Raw genomic sequence first — 22,246 nt, 5'->3', positions numbered from 1 at the left:
TCGTTTCTTAGAATGCAACCAGAGGTGCATCTAAAACTTGTCAGCCACCATGTCGGGATAGATTCCCAAGGGATGTTTCAAAAGTTTTTTTACAAAGATAATGTCTGTGCATATTGATCTTGGCCGTATTAGAATTTTGAGAATTTATGAAGCCTGGTATCTTTGTGGGTATTAACAGGACTTTTAAGCTTTTTTTGTATTTCAGTTAGCTCCTCTAGGATGTACAGCCTTTATGGAGTCTCACAATAGCATCTCTCCACATGTGTCCTGCCAAAGACACTTGTTCCTGGAGTTCCTTTTGACATAAAACTGTTGTTCATTTAGGAGAAATTTCCTCCTATTTCCTATTGAATCTCTAGTACAATAAGTGAAGAGAAATTACCCCAAGGGGCTCATACAGCACAAAATAATCTGATAGGCATCCCTGATTTGTACAACAATAAAACAAAAATTATGGCCGGACATAAACTTCTGCTTGCACCGTATACATGTATATATGTCATTAGTGCACCCCAGCAAGTTAAACGCTTCATTAGCAGAGCATATTGTGTGCCACATTGAAATATCACTTACAGTGGCAGAGGAGCAGTAGGAGGAAAAAATACCTCAGCATTGATAGTGTCAGTGGGAGCGAATGGAATTTACAGACGGTTGGCAACACTGCTCTCCAGTAACCCTTTAGATGACTGGACTGGAATTTGTGTGTAGGGTAAGGGGGGACACATATGGACACAGATGGCCCGGATATGGTGAAGCATTGTTTGTCCAAGTGGAAATCAGTGCATGAGCGGTGAGTGATATAGCCCATCGACTCATCTTTGCTGTACAGGGATTGCAAGAGGCTGCTATAAAGTCAAATTTAGGAATTTATAACCTGATGTATTATATTTCATAGCTACATGTTACATACTAATGTATACTGAATGTATGAGCATTTCTATTATAATGACACCCAGGAATCTATCATCTGTTGTGAATTATAACTATTGTTTTATGTCCTTTTCACTTTTTGCTTTAAAAATTAGAAACATTTGAGAACTTTACTGAAGAGACCCTGTCCAAGCAAAATTAAATAGCCAGCACTATTTATGGGTGCAAGGGAACACTGATTCAACGCCAGAGAGTGCCAGTGCCAATTATTATTATTATTGTTATTATTATTAATAATAAACCGTATTTATAAAGTGCCAACATATTATGCAGCGCTGTACATTAAATAGGGGTTGCAAATGACAGATACAGACAGTGACACAGGAGTGAGAGAGGACCCTGCCCCGAAGAGCTTACAATCTAGTAGGTGGGGAAGTATCAGACAATAGGAGGGGAGATATGGAATGGTGGGAAGTGGTGAGGATTTCAAGGGACAGAAGAAGATGGGTAGGCAAGTCTGAAAAGATGAGTTTTCACCTGGAAGTAGGAGCAAGCTGAATAGGACAAGGAGGACCATTTCCGATAGTTGAGGCAGCTCTAGAAAAGTCTTGGAGCCGTGTGTGTGATGAGGTTATGAGTGAGGAAGTCATTAGTAGGTCATTGGAGGATCGAAGAGAGCAGCTAGGGTGTTTTTTTTTCCAGGTCAGAAAGGTAAGTGGGACAAGAACTGTGGAGGGATTTGAAGGCAAAGTAATTAGTCCAGACAGTCCCCTTGCAATGATATCACCTTTTAAGGAGGGTGGAAGACAATATCAGGTGTCCATATTTGCTTGATTCCATTAAATAGGTTTTAGATATAGATTAGATTTTTTTATGATCTGTTGGACAATGGTGGGGAGAAGGTGTTCACCTTGAATAGAAATGTGCAAACACTGTTTTTGTTATACAGCCATTGTTATTTTATCTTTGTATGGCTTTGCTAACATTTTGGTACTACTTTCCTTTGTTGATCCTAGCATTGTTACAATTTCCTTCTTTTTGTTCTTTGGGTAATAAAAAGTTGAGGAATGATAAGGATCTGCAAATTAATTGTCACTATCTGGAATGATATGCAGATTAGGAGGGAAAGAATTCGTGTAGATGGCTGCAAAGCTATTGTTGGACATCTTTCAGGAGATGCCAATAAAAAAAAAAAAAAATTCAAAATAGCATTTAAAAAATCAAACAAACTTCTGTTGTGCTACTACGTAAAATCTCAGGGTTCTTTCCTCCACCTGTTTCATTGTTTGTATCTGTCTATCTTTTCTATCACATTTATTGTACAGAGCTGGGTAAAATACTGGCGCTTTATTATTTTTAATTTTTATTACTATTATTATTATTATTATTATTATTAATAAAAATATTTCTAATAATAATAATAATAATAATGCATTAGTTTTAGCAAACTAAATGTAGTCCAGTTAGGATTGAGATCTAGCTACAATGACCATGGGTGTAAATTAGGCTATGCTGGGGTAAAGAAAATCACAGTATGATAAGGGAGTATATTTCATTATGAATAGTCCAAAAGATGATATCCAAATTTCAGAATGTGAGAAAGAGGGAAGCCTTGAGGCTGGGAATACACTGTTATGTATTTTGTGTGCTGATGTGCTGCAAAGACATTTAAAACTCATTTATACCAAGACCTCTATGGTGCATTTTGTTGCAGTTCAGCAGTGAATCACAATGAATTCACAACTTCATATGTGTGTAGCAGGTCTGTGATGCATTGTAGTGCCTTGCAAAGAAATGAAGGAAACCTTTAAAAGAAATTTAGTAGCGTGGTTTTGCCCTTGACAACCACTTGCCAATAAAAATACAGGACAATGTTTATTTTAGCAACCCAAAAGAGTTCATGCCCTGGTCACAGGGTTGACGTCACCATCTTCTTCCAGGATGCACAAATGGATTGTGTTTAACACACTTTCACATATGCTAAACGCAACACTCCTAGTGTAAATTCACCCTTATTTTAATTACACCCCATGCACCTTGCACACCGCAATGGTGGTTAAAAAAAAAGAATAGCCTAGTTAATTTTCTTTTATGCAATAATGCAGCTTTTCTCAATCTTTTTGACACGGGGAAACCCCATGGTTTTTAGGGAAACCCTTCTATAATTAGTATAACCACAGCTCACAGTATATTTGTGTGGCAGTCAGTAGGAAGAAAGCCTCTTCTCAGTAGACTCCAAACTCTACGAGAGGGATTGGCTGGTTGGTTGGCCAGTGGGAACAATGTCACCCTTACAGATAGTCTAAAAGATCATTGCAGTCGATAGTAACTGACCTGTAAGCCACAAACTGCTGATTGCCTAAAGCAGAACTAAACACAAAATAAAAAATTCCCTTTAATCCAGCAGATTCGCTGATCCATCGGGAGGTCTCTTCGTTTGGGTCCCACGTCATTCTGGTATCCTTCTTCAGCCCGGAGCAAAGGAAGCTCTGGAGGCTGACTTCTTCACCCTTCCTCCGGGTTCTTCTTCATACATCACCCGATCACTGCACAGGTGCGAGATCAGGTAATGTAGATTGGGGGAAAAGATTGCCGATCTCAGTGCGCATGCGTGAGATCAGCAATTTATTTTCTACTATTAAAAAAGGGCTCCTTCTGCACTCCCATTCAATCAAGACAGAAAGGGAGGGTGCTGTACATTTACATGCCCCCCACCTTTGCAGTATGTCAGAGCATAACATGTTAAGGAGGGGAGTGCTCTTTGCGGTGCTGTTTGTTTTTGGCTCCTCTAACTTCCTTCCTGCAAACATGAGTACCTCCTAATTTATTGTGCAGTCGCAGATACAAAAAAAATTGTATATTTTCAAATGTTTCCTAAATCTGCCTTTGTCCTTTCTAAAAGCTTTCACCGTTCCAGTCTGTAAAGACTAAAGCTACGTACACATGTCAGATTTTTATCGCCCGATAATCGGCATCGGCCAATTATCGGGCGAAAATCTGCCGTGTGTACAGTCGGTGTCGTCCATCGTCCAGACGACCGACCTGCCGGATCCACGGACGATGGACGACAGCCGATCCTAATGAAAGGGAAGGGGAGAGCGCGCAACAGGGTGCCGCTCCGTCGCTCTCCCCCTCCCCTCTCCATAGAGCATGAACGGTGCTGTATGTACAGCACCGTTCATGCATCGTGCACTCCCTTGTCGTTGGAAAGGATCGTGAAAGATCCTTTCCAACGACAAAAATTGGAAGTGTGTACGCAGCTTTAGGAATTATAAATGTTCAGGCAAGTAATTGTATACCGGTAACTATTCACTCAATTGTTCAATCACTTGCAGGTAAAATAACCAAATGGGGATTATCTTCTCACATGATTGGTAATTGGATTGACTCCACACATACTTTATTGTGTGAATACTATCAACACCTTTAGCAAATCAGCTTCATTTATTCCACTCAACCCTATGGAAACAAGGATGTCTGTTATTACTAAAAATGATTCAAATGACTCAAACATATTACAATATAAAATATATTATAATTTATTTACAAATATTAAAATACAAATATATCAATGACAAACAAATGGTTGCTATAAATGCTTCAAAAGGGCTCTAAATACATCCAACAAAGTCTTCAAAGTCATCCTCCCCAGGCTTCTGGTCAATCATAAACAGTGTTATCAAATATAATGCAAATAATAATAAACAAGGTTGTCTGTTTATATAGCAGTGTCTGATTTTTAGCAAAATTCTCCGGTGGAATCACATCATCTCAGGCTGTGGACCTTTTTTTCCTTTTTACAGGTTAAAGTATTTTTTACGTTTTAGTTGGTTATTTAATGTACAGCACTGCATAACATGTTGGCGCTACATAAATCCTGTTCATTATTATTATTATTATTATTATTATTACTAATAATATTGATGGGTCACTTGCTCTTACATAATCTTTTGTGCTTGGTTGTTGGTCACCAGTAGATAGAGTTGTGCCTTCATGTATAGTGTGTAACAAACTCTTTAATTACTGTACTTGTTTCTGATTGCTCTCACTTATTAAACCCTGGCGCTGGAGACAAGTGCAGTTTTTATTGGTGTGTGATTCAGGTAACACGCTGTGACAAGATCCGACCAGAGAATAAACCAAGATTATTTTTCTAATCGCAGTCTGAGGACAAAAAATGTGGTTTATACTTGAGTATATACATGCTTTTTTCAACTGTTTTTCATCTGGAATGATATACTTATGACACATTCGTATTTGTTTTAGAAACATGCCTAGTGGCTTTGTTCCTGGGTACAAGAGCACATGGGGGAAAGAGCAAATTAAATGTATGCAAATTAATAATAATAAATATAAATAATAATATTAAATTCTTGTGTGTCTGCAGTTTATGACCTTCTCCTGTTTTATACGTCATTCTTTAAACACACATGGTTGTGTGTGTGTGTGTATGTGTTCATTTACAATGCCATATATTGTGTCTGCAGAGTCTACAGCCTCTGCCTGCAGTACATTTATACCCCCTGACTATGTCCCACATGTTGTGATTATTCTATGTCCATAACCTGTAGTGTTTGTGTAAACTTTATGCACAACCTCCTTTGTTTCTGAATTCTTTAGCTATGATCCAGCAGATGAACAATGTCTGTAGTATATGAGCAAACCCATACATTAGATAATGCTGGTTCCAAGTGGAGTCATATGGATGGTAAATGAGAATTTATGATTCACATGAAGAACCTCAATTCTTCTAGTTGCCAAAAATGTTTCCATGTTCTGATGTCACGATGCAATTTAGTAGAATTCTGTGTTTGGTTTACACCTCTGTTCCTGTGAACATATTGAGGTGGGAACTTCTGACCTCACATGCAGAAACATATCAGTCCACATATATAAAAAAGAATATGGCTGGGGAACAAATAGTAGAAACAGTGTGGTGGTAGACCCCCCCCCCCCCCCCCACCAACACACACTCTAATAATGGCAAAACATGAAAGCCGTTTTATGGAGAGTATATCTATATATCTTCATTATCTCAGAGAAAACATAAGGCTGGGTACACACATGCTAGGATTGTCATTGGAAAGGATCTTTCCCGATCCTTTCCAACAGCAAAAGACTGAATGATGCATGAACAAGTTCTGTACATACAGCACCGTTCTTCTCTATGGAGACGGGAGGAGGGGAACGATGGAGAGGCACCCTGCTGTGCTCTCTCCCTTTACTTGCATTACGATCGTTCCTCGTTCATCATCGTTGGATCAGCCAGGACAGACGTTCAGACGATGAATGACGAGCGCTGTACACACATCAGATTCTCGTCCGATATTAGCCCAGAAGCAAGAATTTTTTTTTAATTGATACCACTGAGGTTAACCACCTCTAGCCACTTACTTGGTTTACATTGTAACAAACAGGTTTGATTTTCTCTTTTTTTCAGGTGTTTATTTGCAGTAGTGTTGACATTTTTTTAGATTATGCATCCCAGCTACCTACATGGATTCTACTCTTAGATTGTAAACAGGTCCTCTTCTCCTAGTGTCATTGCTTGTATCTGTCTGTCATTTGCAACCCTTATTTAATGTACAGCACTGCGTAATATGTTGGCGCGATATAAATACAGTGTAATAATAATAATTCCATATATATGTTAAAAAAATGCTCTGTTTCCAAATGCAAGCAAAGGCCTAAAAAACTCTGCTGGTACGACCTATAACCCATCTCAGGTGCTTATTAGGGAATGTTGGCGTCCAGAAGCAGTTAATAACCATAAAATTGGAATTGAATTGAATGTATTGTATTACATAAGATAAGGGGTGAAAGGTTTAGGCCCAAAACTATCTAAGGTACAACATATACATGATATATATGATATGTATGATGTACAGAAGTATGTGACATGTTACATGGAGTATACAGTACAAGGTAGACAGAGTCTTTTTAAAGCTTATTTTTATTGGAAATAGCATACTACAGTATCCTCCATCAATTACACATTATTTAATATTTCATTATTACTATTCCAAAGCAGACTCCTGTATAATTCATGAAATCACTGTTTTAAATTTACAACTTTTCCAATTATTTACTGCTAAAAGCTTTTAACTAAATAGTTTCCCTTAACAAAAATGGAGGCAAAGGCGTCTCTGTACAATTTCTCGCGAGAACAGGCGTGACCTTATCTTGTGTTATTATTAAGTTACGTCAGACGTGAGTGTCGTCACTTCCGGCAATAGGGGAGTGTGTTTTCAAGAAGATGGGTTTGTGTCAGGAGCAGCGGCTGCGGTGACGAAGGTGAGTTTGGCTCTGTGCTGTCTATATGAGACCCTCACCGAGCGGCACCCGAGGGTCCCCCCGGCTTTTAGGGAGGAGTCACGTGTCAGCAGCGCATGTGACCACTCCCGGTCCCCGTTCTTTCTAGTTTTTTGGCCTTGCAGGACGCAGCAATAAAGAGAACCTGTGTTTACCTAACGTTTTATTAAATATTCTGGGATTGTTTTCTTCAGTAATTGTTAAGTAGAAAATCCAGATAGCAGCTCCAGAGTGGCCTATTAGTGAGAACTGACAAGCAGCGGCCTCTCTGCAGAGGTCCACTGTGAGTCAGATCTCTGTCTATGCAATCAGTAAAGCCCAAGCTTACATCTGATTGGACACCTTGACCCATCAGGGGCTGTTGGACCTCTGTGGAGAGACCGCAGCTTCCACTGATAACTACATGCAGACAGCGCCCAGGTTTATCTACTAGAATTGGAATTTAATTAATATATATATATATATATATATATATATATATGTTTATTAGTGTTTGCGAACACTGGAGATTCACTTTTTGCTGTGAACACTTGTTCTGTATACTGTCAGTCTGTAAAGAAGCTGCTGGTGGGTTGCACTTTTCTGGCCGAACACTAGAGGGCAGCAGAGTGGCTGCAATGTAGATTTCCCATGGGTGGGTCCCATGATTCCTTGCATTGAGTGTCACGGATGGGGCTGGTCACATTTATAGTCCCAGCTTTGTGCGGCTACAAATGAATGGAGCATGAATTGTCCGAGCCATGAATGACATGCCATAGAAGAGATTTCAGGCGACTTGTTTCTCTGTAATACATCCAACTACCCCAGATAGAATTAACTTGTTCTGTAGTCTCCCTGGCACTAGGAATTCTTGTTCTGTATATAGGACGCAGAGAGAAATGACTTTTTAGTGGTCACCACTGTAAGATTTTGCTTTCTTCCTGTCCCAGTTACAGGACATAGAGATGGTGACACAAATAAGAAATAATCCTGATGGAAACTCTGACTCTTCCTATATCAGCCTTAACAAATAGTGAAATATAATTTGTAGCCATGTAAATAGTTTGGTTGTCATGTGATTCATTCCAGGAATCCTCCTGTAACCATGTGGAAATACTTGGTAGTGAAATCCATGTATCAGTGCTAGTAACTGGTGCTTGTATGTCACAGAAACAGGAAGTGAGAGAAGTTATTGTATGGGGTCACAGAGAGAAAAACCCGAGCAATGATAAATATGTGGCTGTGGGGTTTCAGCTTTATTTGTTTTTCTTCAATCTGGAGTTAAAGAGAAAGTAAACTGAAATCTCGCCCAAAACAAAATACACTTACCTTAAATCCCACAGCGAGTTGGTCCAGAGGTTTCTTTCATCAGGTCCCGCGTCATCCTGCTACCCATCTTCGGCGTTGGGTGCCGCCATCTTCCCATCTTCTTCCTACATCACCCGACCCAGGCATGAGATCGGGTTATGTAGATAGGAAAAAACATGGTGCTCTCACTGCGCATGCTTCCATTTTTTCCCCTTTTGACGAAAGGGCTCCTTCTGCACATGCCTGAGACGCTCGAGCATGCACAGAAGGAGAACCCATGAGCTTCCTGGGATGTGTGACGTAGGTATCCCGGAGGCTTTGCGCTCCCATTCATTCTTTAGGGGCCTGTGCTGCACCCTTTTTTTACTTAAAGCATACCTAAACTCAGAATTATCACTTTACATATAAGAGTAGACAAAGTGCAATAAAAAAACAGCTCCCTAATTCTCAATTGCCTATGTTTGGGAGCGCAAAGCCTCCCGGCATAACTAGGTCACACATCCTGGGAGGCTCTTGGCTGCTCCTTCTGTGCATTTAGTGAAAAAAGAAAAAAATTGCCAAGTTTGGCAAATTTTTTTTTCCATCCAAGTCACTCGATCTCGCGACTTGGTCGGGTGGCGTAGGAAGAAGAAACCGGAAGAAGATGAGAAGATGGCGGTGCCGGGCACGCCGGCTCATCTATGGATGCCGGGACCCAACAGAAGACACCTCTGGATGGATCGGACTGCCCTGTGGGATTTAAGGTAAGTGTGTTTCTTTTGTTTTATGCAGTTTTTAGTTTAGTTCATCTTTTAACGTAAAAGTATTATCCACCCTTTTATGTAAAGTGAAATTTCTGAGTTAGGTACGCTTTAAGTAAATGTCTTGTTTGTTTTGTAACCGGAATGTACATTGGATTCTGTCCATGATGAAGAGAACATCCGTCCCTATTTGGAAGGACATTTTAGGAATGTGTGTATTCCAGGGGGGGCAGCCCACAGTCTCCTGGGATATGTGACGTATGAATCCCAGGAGGCTGCAGAATTCCCATTCAGTCATTACTGGCCCAGATGTAAAGATAGAAGAGGAGGGGACTCCCCTTGAAATGTTAAATAAAGAAAACACATTTGTTATCTTTATATAAAAGTGTCATCTATCCTATCTCTATATATATCTATATTATATAAAGTCGGCTTTCATGGACACTTCAAGTTGCTGCTTTCACACATTACACATGCATAGCGCTCTGTTGTCACCCTCAGAAATGCCACTAAATAATTCCTGGCACCCGGTTCTGGATTTGGAATTTGCATTTCAGCAACTCTGAGTTCAGGAAAAGGCACAGAATTTTTTTTGTTTAATGGGGAGTAAAGTGTTTTCTTTTTTCATCTTGATGTTGTGCTGTGACGTTAAAATCTATTTATGGGAATTGGTCTTTTTGTGATTGACCCAGATAAAGGAGAATATTCTGACCAATCAGCTGTAATCGTACGGTATTTGTATGAATGTGTGTCTTGTCGTAGGATACCAAATACCAAGTGTGGTGTGTTGCACGCTGTGTGTATATATAGATGTGCTGTCACTAGATCCCAATGTAATCTGCGTGACTCACGTCCTAACTCAGCATTTATTTCCAGTCTACCTACGCTGAATGATCATATGATTAACTTTGCCATCTGGAAGTGACGGCACCCTTTCAGGACAAGAATATTCGGGGTTTATTTTAATATAGACCAGCGAGGTATAGCTTGCAGGGGGTAATAAAAGCTGATCTGTGATTGGCTGCTACATGTACTGATAATTATGTGACATTTATTAGAAATAGCAGGTGAATCCAAATTCTACACATGTATGGTGACTGTACGATGTTATAATGATACGATGAAGATACAACAGGGAGTCATAGATTACCGATCATTGCTACTGATCGTGGAAATACGGATTTTGGAGAAGTAAATTCACTTCTTGCTGTTTACCTAGAGATCCGTGTGCCATCACATACCTGCAGATTCTATGGTCATTTTACTATTCTAATCTAAAGCTGCCTGCATCTATGTGGTAGAAATACAACCATTGCCTTTCAATGTTCTTTTGTAGAATCAGCATATTGTTTTCAATACACAACACAGTTTTAAATATCATTCCCAATTATCGGGCGAAAATCTGGCGTGTGTACAGTCGGTGTCGTCCATCGTCCGGACGACCGACCTGCCGGATCCACGGACGATGGACGACAGCCGATCGTAATGAAAGTGAAGGGGAGAGCGCGCAGCAGGGTGCCGCTCCGTCGCTCTCCCCCTCCCCTCTCCATAGAGCATGAACGGTGCTGTATGTACAGCATCGTTCATGCATCGTGCACTCCCTTGTCGTTGGAAAGGATCGTGAAAGATCCTTTCCAACGACAAAAATTGGAAGTGTGTACGCAGCTTAAGGTTCTTTTTATGGTCACAGCCATTGGGGGGGGGATCTGTGTCAGACAAACAGAGCCATGTAATGCCAAGATGGGTTTGACCAGCAAGCAAAGGATCACAAATAAATGGAGGGAGAACATTCTCCGTACTAAGTATTACAGAAGTGTTGGTGCTGCTTATAGTACAGTGTTGAACCCAGAAATGGGAAGAAGCTATAGGCAGGTGGCAGCCCCTGTATTGTGACCCCACTCTTCAGTAACCACCCAAAAAATCCGGATGGTTACTAAAAAGTGTCGGGTGGTGCGCCCGGCTGGAAGGGGCTGGGGAGAACAGTGTAGTAGGAGGAGGTGGAGGTGAATTGTTAGCTGAATGATATATATTGCAGAGGTAGCAAAACAAATGGTGTTGCAAGGTTTACAGTTTTTTTTCTTTCTATATGAGTTGTAGCCTTAGTAGTCTGTCCCCTACCAGCACAGTGGGACCTTTGTTTTGTGGGGAGGCAGTGGTCTCTCTGTAGATGTGCAGTCAGAACAAAAGCTTCCAATCAGCAGAGAGGCTCAGTAGGGGGTATGCTAGAGCACTGCAGAGACTACTCTTCAGCTCCTGGCAGGGTATAGGCTTTTCTACTTAGCCTGAAGCTGCTTTAGAAAGACAATACACTGCAAGAGTTTGAAATATTGTAGCAGATTCCTACCATTCTCTGTCCTGAAGAAATATCCTTTTGTTTGACCAGGTCCTTTGCAAAGTAATCCTGAATAAGCAGGTTTGGTTTATTATTATCAGCTGGGGGACTTCCCTGCTCTAATGAGGGAAGCCGCAGTGTCTGCACCCCTCCTATATATTATTATCCCATATATTATCACATATCTTATATATTAACCCTTACAGAGTTTCCTACTGAAACTAAAAGGGGATCTGTTAGATAATCCCACCTAGTAAAATATTCCCACTTGAACATCTGGAACTAGTGAGCCAATCTTTAGCTGCATACACACGTGCAATAATTGTCGTTGGAAAGGTTGGTTCTTTTGCGATCCTTTCCAACGACTAACGATTGCACGATGCATGAACGAGTGTTGTACATACATCACCATTCCTCTCTATAGAGGGGGAGAAGAACAGAGCGGCACCCTGCTGAGCGCTCTCCCCCTTCATTTCCATTAAGCTCGCTCGCTGTCCATCGTTCGCGAATCCGCCAGGACGATCGCTCGGACGATGGGCGCTGTACACATGTCAAATTCTCGACCAATATCGGTCTTGAGCACACATTGCAAGTGTGTATGTAGCCTTTCAAGCTGGAAATGACATTTCTGGTCACATTTTGCCAGCCGTATTGAACTTTTTGGACACTTGAGAAGATCTCAGTGGTTGCAGAATAAAATGGAGAAGACATTTCTGATAACATTACATTACAAAATGACTTGTATCGCATTTGTATATGTTATGTAAAATTTTTTTTAATGAAAGTGCAGTTCCTCTTTACTGGTCACTCTGCTGGATGTGTGTTTATGGCAGCCAGACTCTGCTTCCACTTCTGGGGGTGACTGAGGTGGGCAGTATTTCTACCTGGAAGACTGAGGACATCTAGTGGTAGAGAGGAGGTACTTCTACTACCAGGATTGAAGGTAAGTATGGCAACGGGAGCCTATTGTTTTTTTGAACCTTGAAAGAGCATTGTTAGGGACAGAGCCCATATGTCTATTGTGGCAGGTTTCCGTTAACGCCGACCCAAACGTTACATATACAAAAAGTCACCAGGCAGTAGTAATAAGTGACAAAAGAACCATGCAATGTCTCTTTTGTCAACAAAAATCCCCAAATCTTTGGCTCCTAATGTCATTTTAAATTTTACACTGTATACCGCACACAGAGCCAGACGTCAGGGGCGTTGTACCTGCCTGTGCATATGCAGGATGCAGTAGCCATTCGTTAGCTGAAGAGGATTGTCCATCTGCATGGAAGTTTGTTGTGGAACTGACAGCGCAGTGATGACCAGTCCTAAGTGCACATGGGTAAATAAAGTGCTCAAACCAGAAATTATTTTAGGCCGGGTGGGAAGAAGCTGTAGGCAGGTGGCAGCCCCTGTATTATGATCCAACTTTTCAGTAACCTTCCAAAAACAGCCGGGTGGTTATTGAAAAGTGTAGGTGGTGCTCCCAGCTAAAAGGGCCTGGGGAGAAAACTGATGTATGTGCCATAAGTATGCGTACCTGTTGATTTGGGCAGAAGCTCACCATCCACCAACAAGTTCATTTCCATCTAGTTTGACTGCTGTTTAACCCTACAATGAGGTATTTGTCCCCATAAAGTGACAATTATCTAGCACGGCTTCTGTGTTTTTTCTCTTTGTGGATCATACAATGTTCTTATAGCAACAGACCGATATACCTATCATTAATGTTTTGTGTTTGTAATATAGATTGCGCTTGTACCAACTCACATTGCCTGCATTATATTATTCTTTTTTGTCTTCTCCATAACAGGATAAAGTGGTACAAAGATGAGGGAAGCGGACAACACTGACAAAATGAAACCACAAGACAGGTACTGTGGACGTTGTGTTAATGTTTCATACAACTTTAAAACTTTTTGACTTTGCATTTCCCGGTTCCTCGCCCCTGCTTCCCCCAATGCTAATAGGATTACTACATAAAAACTATCCCTATCCTTTCCATACCTGATTTAGATTCATTGATATCATCATGAAGTCTCTGCAATGCAGGTGAATAACTAGTGGGCAGGGTCCAGGGGGATTACTAAATAGCTTTCTGGAAACTGGTAATGCCCACATGTTATGCTGAGTCTACGTGAAATCCAGTGAATGAAAATCATGGACCTAGGACATCCAGAAGATGCTGTATGTCCATCAGCCAGGGAATGAGGTAGTCTCTATGTGAGCTGCTGCAGCTTCTAATGCACATTGTGAGAAGCTGTCTGTATACAGTAAAATTGGAGAAAGCAATCTCAGTACACAGGAGGGTCCTGTGCAACCTGGAGAAAAGGCCAGAGTTGCAGCTTTAAGCAAATAAAAAGACAAAGGATTCTTAAGCAATACAAGAGCTTTAAAGCAAGTCATCCCTGAATTCTCAACGTTCTTTTATTTGGAAATTGGATCTTCCCAAAGATCCTGGCATATCATGGAAAATACCCTGGAGCAGGGGTGTCAAACTCAAATACACAGAGGGACTAAATAAAAACTTAGACCAAGTCAGGGGCCAAACTTGCAATCTATTGATAAAATTGAGGAAGTTTGCCACTCGCTGCAATATGTCGTAGCGGGCGTGCCAGTTGTAATTCATTTTCAGAATTCTTTGGGGGGCCAAAAAAAAGGGCATTGCGGGCCAGATTTGACACCCCTGCTTTAGAGCAGCCTTTCTTAACCTTTGCACTCCTAAGAAAGTCTTCAAATACTATTCAGGTCTTGGGGAAACCCCTTCTAAAACCAATTTATTTAGGCTCAGTGGAAAAAGACCATTGAATTAAATTGATGGCCAGTCGAAAGAATTCCCCCTTACAGTGATAGCTGGAAAACCCCTTCACAGACAACTAAGAGCATCAATAGTCATACAGATGGCATGATGGAAGTATGCAGGCATTATAGGAGGTCAGTGGGCCACAGTTCAAGGATCCCCTTGCAACCCAAAAATCCAACCTAGGTTCTCCCAATTGAGAATATTTTGGTTAATGCTAATAGGTTTGTGCAGACTGCTTTTTTTCCCCCCTGCTTGCTGCTTTACGAGCAGGGCTTTTAGCCACACGATCCTTGCTTGTATAGAGGAGTCGGGGCAGGTGGGCTTTAATAAACTCTCAATCAAAAATCTCGGGTAGGCAGCCATAGTTGCAGATGGATTTTGTGGCACAAGAACCACGTGTATGATGTTGCCTGGGTGCTACTCTGACAAAGCACTTATAAACGGCTTTTGGTTGTTAAAATATGATATTAAAAGGGATAGCTGGCAGCCTGCCGGGATCTGCTGTCTGCTGTGAGCTTTAAAAATGCCTAAATAATGGATGAATGGGAACTTGTTTTGCTTTTACTGCTCGTTCTCAATATGTAAATACTTTAGAGTTAATGATCTGGGCACAGATTCACTTTAATTGTCTCTTTTTTAATATACTCTTTCAATTTGGTATTTTATTGCAGCTTTTTTCTGTAGTATTGCTTCTCTCCTCTTTGGGTAGTGAGTTCATTATATCTTTCTCTTGCAAATCTAATGGCACGTTCGGGGGTGTCTGATGCCATGCTGTGCAATGGTTAAAGCTGAAGTTTCATTTATTTGTTTTGCCTTCCCTGACTACTTCACCTTTTATCAACATGCTAACCACATTTTTTAGTTGCCAGACTTTGAACTTTATGCAGTCAGATACATTTTTATTTCACTTAAATCCTGAAATCTTTGACTTTCAGAATGGTATTTTTTATTTCAGAGGTTCCAGGAGCAGAGGAGGTGACCGGAAGAGATGTGACTCGTTTGTGAATAGCTTATTTGAAGAAGCACAAGACGCTGGCGTCCTAAATGCTTCTCCAGAAGATGAGGTAAGTCTTGTAGAAGTGATGGAAAAGTTCTTCACTAGTCCATAGTGAGACCGAGCTTGTTACAGTTTTTGCTCCACAGGTAGTCCCCGGGTTACATACGAGATAGGGACTGTAGGTTTGTTCTTAAGTTGGATTAGTATGTAAGTCTGAACGGGTACATTTTAATAAATGCAATTAGAATAGATGTTTGTCTCAACTTAATTAGGCAGCGTAGTGTCCGTTACTGTATAAAATCCTCACTGTTAATCACAAACAAAGCAAAAAAAGACTTTATGGAGCCTTGACATTCATTAACTTCTGGAGCAAGCTGTGCTTTGATATGCAAAAAGAAACAATGGCAGAGTTTGTCTTGGTCATTAAAGAGTTACAAGAATTTGCAGAACAGCAAAAGAATACTTTTGCAAGTCATGGAAACTGCTCCCTCCCACCATCAAGCCTCTGCCCTGCACATGAGCAAGCAGAGAAGCCCGTTTGTATCTAGGGGTCGCAGTATGTCGGATGTCCTTAACAGGGGACTACCTCTATATACAAACCTAGTTTATGAATCCTCATGAATCCAAAAAAATATCTGGTAGTCTGTGTGGTTAATCACCAGTCACTTGATAAGGAAGACAATTTCTTGAACCTTGTCTAAGGCTAGGTACACAGGTCAGATGATTCTCGTCCGATAATCGGATTGGGGCTGATATCTGATGAGAATCTTGCGTGGGTACAGGGCTCGTTGTCCATCGTCCGAATGACCGTCTTGGCAGATCCACGGTCGATGGACAATGAACGATTGTAATGGAGGAGAAGTTTAGAGAGAAAGGTTTACTCCTGGAGGTGGGGAGAAAGGTTTTACTCCTGGAGTAACAGGGTATCGAGGGAGTATAGGGTAAGTGGATCAGGAGGCTTGGATAGTAATATAAGATTTTTTTCATAGCCTAAACGACAATAGGGAATCACTGAAATCTTAAACATTTAATTCCCAGCTCTGGCTAAATATATATGGACATATAATGAGGATTTAAAAAAAAAAAAGTGTAAAAGTATTTTAAATGCAGCAAACTTAGTACTCATTTGACTGAAAATCCAAAACCTTTAATTTCGTATTAAAACTAGCAAGTCAAGTAAATTGGAAAAAGCAGGGACAGCATTAAGGGCCGATCGGTCTCTGCTGTACCAACATGTGATTACAAGGAGCATGACTCATAAGAGAAAAGTAAGTAAAGGATGATTCTCGGTCTAAACAGGCTTGGGGGCAGAGGGTGACCCTATATTGACTTCTATAGATAAAAGTATCACCAGCTTTGATATGTTGTCTGGTAGGATGGTATAAATCCCAATACAGAAAATAAAATATAAATCCTGTCATTAGTGAAGCATCTCGCACATATAAAGTTGTGTGTTATCTAAATGGAAAGTGGTTGAATTAGCAGTTTAGTGTTTGTTGCATTTTGATACCGAATTGTGTATGCTATGTTGATATTCAGTATTGCTAAACTCTGTATTTTACTAATATTCTTTCTGTAAAAGTAACATGATTTTCCCCCTCCTTTCAGGCCGAAGTTGTTATCCGAATGTGGAAAAATGGGTTTACAATCAATGATGGTCAACTCAGGGATTATACAGATGCTGCAAATCAACAGTTCATGAACTCCGTTAGGAAAGGGTAAGAGGAGCCTGATGTGTAGTTTTTAGTTCTCATTAGAAGCTCATTGTACTAAATGTCTGCTGACTACATGATTGGACTGACCACATATGATTGTAACACACACAAAGGTACCCATTTATTCAAGTCGGTTTAAATATGCTTTTTCATTCAATTAGAAGAAAAATGGTGGATACTTCTATTTTGACAATCCGTTATTCATGCAGCAAGGATGGGGAGGGAGGATTGGTTTACCTATGAATTACTACTAATTTTCTTACTGCCTATCCAGATTGCTCTCCCACGAGGTCGACAAGTCTTGTATCCTGATTTGCTCACCAACCACCTCACTCCTGGCAGAACCACATTTACCAAAGGTTTATTATAAGTCTGAGGTCATAGGCTAACAATTAAAATAATCACTTGGCAGAAGTCCTGTATAGAATTAAATACTGTCCTTGTATAGTTGATAAGGTTGAGACAGGAATGAGTAAATCTCATGGTGAAGTAATTATGTCTTTATGTGTTTGCTAATCAATCTCCCAACAGCATATTGTTTTTCTTGTAATGAATATGACATATAGCAGCCCAAGTTCAAAAGATTTTTTTTAAAAATGTGTATTTCATATTGCAAAAAATTGATTTTTTCTCTTACAGGGAGCTCCCATCAGAGCTACAGAGGACGTTTGAGAAGGAAGAGGTGGCTGTAAATGTGGAAGACAGGAAGAGTGAAGAATATGCATTGAAGAAGAAGCAAGTGAATCTATTCTCTGGAAAGGGTTATAGACTGGGAAGGTGAGACTGTAGGAAGAGTAGGCGGTGACCCGAGGGGTCTTTTGTTATATTTTATATTTTCTCTCCATTCTGATTCACACAAGAATCTATTTTAATTTCACTGAAGTCAGAGAGCTTCTTCTGACTGGAGCACCATGTCTACTCCGCATACAGGCACAATGATTGTACCTGTATGTGTAAACTAACAAGTAATCTATCAAGGTGCCTTGATTATTTCTTGGGACTGAGGTGCCTAGGATGCTCTTCAGTATTTGGATCATGCTGTGTGCAATGAAGCTGCACAGAGCCGAGCTCTAAACTCACTCCATGGCGCATATGCTGTGTAGTTTAGAACAGAAACAAAAAGCCACCTTGAGCCAGTGAGTTAGTTTTTTCAACAAGGGACATTTACATTACCTCCTGTTGTGCTTTTTCTTTTCTTTTTTTTTTTTTTCCGCTTTAGGAAAGGTGCCTGTTTTGTTTTATTGAACTAGTTGTGTTTATATGTCGCAAATGGATATCTAAAGTTTCTGATCTATCTAGAAGCTTAGCACACTTTTTACCTACGAGGGGCAGGTGTACATTGTAACCTTCAGTGTTTGTGTCTGATAATTTTTATGCTGGCTTTCTTTCTTTTCTGTAATTTTTGTTTAAACTTGTATGTAAAAATGTATATTTTTTTTTTCTTCTTGGGTCAGTGCCACGCCAAAAGTCATTAATAAAGCAGTGAATGGTGTGGAAGATGAGCAGAGCTTTCCTGTTGTGGAGCTGAATGATCTGGAGCCTTTTACAAATATCAAGATTTGGATGGCAGATGGCAAGAGAATTGTGCAAAAGTTTAACACCTCACACAGGTAATCTTACTGCTGTGCTAAGCAAGGATTTTTTTACATATGGGTAAATACAATTTAAGACAAACTACCCTTACAGTTTCCACAAACTCCTTGTATATCCAAAAATTGGAAGCAAGTATTAGTATAGTACGGCCCAAAGTCCTCCAACTCTCTTCTGCGTAAATTGTATCTGTGTCCTCCTTTGCCTCCTAGGAAGTGACAATGTTTGACTGCTTGCTGTAATACCATACTGTCACTGAAAGCTCTGCTGCCTATAAAGGATAAAAAACAAATTGGAGTGGTTTCCAATCATGTGATCAAAGGAAAAAGTGGGGAAAATAATGGTGTTTGTCCTAATTATTAGTTAAAAGAAACATGAACAAACACAAACATTGAACCTCTGTTTGTTGTCCATGTTGAGGGAGGTTCTGTCTTCCCCACTTGCATAGGGAAGTACTTTTGTTGCTGTCTGTTGAGAGATTCTATCCATTGACAACATAAGAAGTATATGAGAATCTTGGATATGAAAATAGTAGTAAGAATTAAAAAAACAGAAGGCTTGGGATGGTTTTGAAGATTTCGGATCGGGTTTGTAATAACATTTTTTTTTGTCTCATACAGGATCAGTGATGTGAGGCAATTCCTGGAGCGCATGCCTTGTAAGTCTGAGAAGCTGCCTTTTAAACTGGCCACCTCTTTCCCCCTTTGTGACATTTCGGATGAGACCATCACCATCCAGGAAGCCCAACTGCACAATGCTGTTCTGGTCCAGAGACTGCAGAAAACCACAGAACCCTTCAGGGACTCATAATCCAGAACCTATTAGCAATCGGTGCTATAAACCTCTGAGACTGAAGATATAGCGCCTATTTTTTTTTTCATCTTCTTTTTATCAAAGATCAACAAAGCACTGTGAACAGATTGTACTTACCCCCCGCTTTGTTTTGGAAGCCTTTTAACTAATTTTTTTGGACATGTATGCAAAGATGGATGCCTGCAAGACTGCTACTCTTTTTATACTGCTTTACACTGTGAGGTTCTGTACCTTCTGGGTATATGGAGAGCCCTAACTCAACTCTTATCATTGCTCCAAATGCCTCCTCCTCATTGTCCCATAGTTCCTCAGGTTCTTTCTAATATATGCCACCCCTACGCATGGGCATCTGATGAATGGTCTGCAGACTCTTACAATACTGATGGTTTGATGCTGACTATATGATTCTTTCTCTGGAAGTGAACACACTTTCCATTTATTCTCAAAAAGAAACTGTTCATCAGTTTACAACTCTCAGCTCACTAAGTTATATAAATATTTATGGAACTGAATAGGTATATGTGGCATAAAGCTACAGCCTAGTAACCCATCAATTTTATTTTTAGAGGGGTGAGACCCTAAATGGCTTTCTACACAACAAATGATCTTAGGATGTAAATCAGTACGTAAATGAAAACATTTCATTTCTTATACAAATGATGTCAGTTCCTGGTTTAGCACAATCAACCATCCATACATTTGCCAGAGATTATGCACAATGGAAGATTCTCAGCAAAAGAGTAAAACAGTTTGATAAAAGTACAGTAAAGGCAGAGAAATGTAGTAAATCAGGAGCCAGCTTTTAAGATGTAGAATCAAGTAACGGTTTAAGAGAATAAGGTGTATTCTGCATTATTGCCTGCGTTTGGGAGGCTCCTGAGACATTTCCTTGACAGATGCACTTTGCATTACCTTAACTCTTATCAATCTCTTGAAATCTTTGTAACTGTAGATAGGTGAGGAAAGGTAAGGTAAGGTTGTGCTAATAGTTAAACATATGTATTTCACCTTTGTTAAAACTTGTCACAACACCATGACCAGTCCCCACAGGATGCATGGAGGCTCCCATAATCTTATTATATGGTCACATTGCAAATCCTAATTTCAATATAAGATGATAATCCCATAAACAGTGCAGAATACAAGGTACGCCATTATCAGAAGCAGAGAGTTGGAAATCAGATTTATAGATTGATCATTATTGTTGTTTTACTAGAGTGTGCTTATCTTTTTGCATTATGTAAGTAAATAAATAGCAGCAACCTAGCATTTGAGGGTAGGATTTTCTGACTGGTAGTAGTGGTGCTTGTTCTGAAGACACAAGATGTATTGTGGAGGCGCTATGTCACAATACTTGAGGAGTGCGTAGTGATTTGGATCTAGCACTAGCTGCTGGGATTCGGCTGCCTCATCTGTGTCAGTAATCTGAAGATATTGCTTCATCATGTAGGTTTACCAAAAAAGTCACAAAGACATGTATAGAGTTCGGGTTAGAATCTTTAGGATTTTATTTTTGTCTGCACCTCTGGTGGGGATATTCACCCTATCTTACCTGGTGATAAGAAATCCGAAAATACAGTTGTCACCGGAGCAGTTAAGGGTAAATTTTCTGACGTGAACAATTTTGAGGAAGTTTCCTCTCCTTTGCTTGCGGGGATGTGAAGTGACCTCTCCTCAATGGCACACAATTGACAAATAAACTGGTATTTTAACCCTTTCCAACTGTAAAACTTGTAACTCCATAAAGGAGAGTTATTTCCACAGCTGATTGGGGACAATACAAAACTTCCCCAGCACTGTAGGTATTAAATTTCAATTGTCAAGGTCAATTATCCGTAAAAAGCTTTAAAGGAACAATATTGGCTTCTTGAATGATAGTCTCCTCTGTCACCATTGTGTTTTGGAGAGTCCTGAAGATTTTGATCTCGCCATATACTGTGGCTGGAGGTAGCAAAAATAAAACCATTTAGCTTATTACTAGCTGTATTGGATCGCTCCAACATAGAATAATCCCTGAGGGTCTGAAATACTACGGTAGATGTGTACTTGGATCCAGTGACCTTAATGCAGGGACAAGTGCTTCAGGTAAATCATTATATAGGGAACATTCATAAAATGCTAGTAACTAAACTGTATCAAACTGTTTTACACTATGCTGAAAAGCAAATCTTCTCATATCGTTACCAAACCAAGTAGAGTCAACCCAAAACCTCATTTTCTTTCTTCAGGGCCTTTTCTATTAGACAGACTGGCAATCATAATGCATCTTTCAGGTTCTGGCCTTCAGATCATGGAACAAAGGGGCCAGCAGCGCTACATTTGTCTTGTCTCGCTCTTCCCCTGCTGACGACACATCCTAGGAAGTCAGATGCATCTACATATTAATCAGCATGCTGTCTTCAAAAGATTGCTGTGTGTTAGCAATAAAAATTTTGTTTTTATAAATAAACATTTTAAGCTACTGTGTCTTTTCTATTGTATTTATTTCACGTATTTCAAGAAATGCAGCTATGCATTTCCTGAAAGTGTGTGTGTATGTATATGTGTGTGTGTGTGTGTGTATATATATATATATATATATATATATATATATATATATTTCATTCAAACCTAACTGTGGGCGAAAATAAACCCTTGCAGTGGGGCTCCCATTACTGTACTACCAGGGTAAATTCTTTGTTTCTGCCTAGGTTAAAATAATTTATCTGTAATTTAACTTATCTTTCACTGCTTTAGACTTCTTCCTGTCTCTTCTCTTCAGTGCTCCCTCTGATGGTTGGAGACTCTGATGTCTTTACA

The 22,246-nt window shown here is 40.0% G+C and overlaps 1 protein-coding gene across 3 annotated transcripts; it reads left to right on the top strand.

Annotated features, from left to right (window-relative positions):
• The first annotated feature begins 7,075 nt into the window (after positions 1-7,075).
• On the top strand, positions 7,076-21,909 carry UBXN2A (UBX domain protein 2A). Of its 3 annotated transcripts, none has more exons than XM_072407469.1 (7): positions 7,076-7,164; positions 13,343-13,403; positions 15,288-15,396; positions 16,938-17,047; positions 17,684-17,821; positions 18,499-18,654; positions 19,255-21,909. In XM_072407469.1, the coding sequence occupies exons 2-7, from the start codon at positions 13,360-13,362 to the stop codon at positions 19,442-19,444; spliced, it is 747 nt and encodes a 248-aa protein (XP_072263570.1). In that variant the 5' UTR covers positions 7,076-7,164; positions 13,343-13,359; the 3' UTR covers positions 19,445-21,909. The 3 variants fall into 3 exon arrangements, with proteins under 3 accessions (XP_072263570.1, XP_072263571.1, XP_072263572.1); XM_072407470.1 differs by lacking the exon at positions 7,076-7,164 and adding an exon at positions 9,059-9,212; XM_072407471.1 differs by lacking the exon at positions 7,076-7,164 and adding an exon at positions 10,920-12,871.
• Positions 21,910-22,246: the final 337 nt, after the last annotated feature.

The sequence above is a fragment of the Pyxicephalus adspersus genome, chromosome 4 (genome assembly GCF_032062135.1).
Source record: "Pyxicephalus adspersus chromosome 4, UCB_Pads_2.0, whole genome shotgun sequence".
Classification (NCBI taxonomy): domain Eukaryota; kingdom Metazoa; phylum Chordata; class Amphibia; order Anura; family Pyxicephalidae; genus Pyxicephalus; species Pyxicephalus adspersus.
Note: the sequence above shows the minus strand (reverse complement) of the source record. Positions and strands in the feature narration are given on the sequence as shown.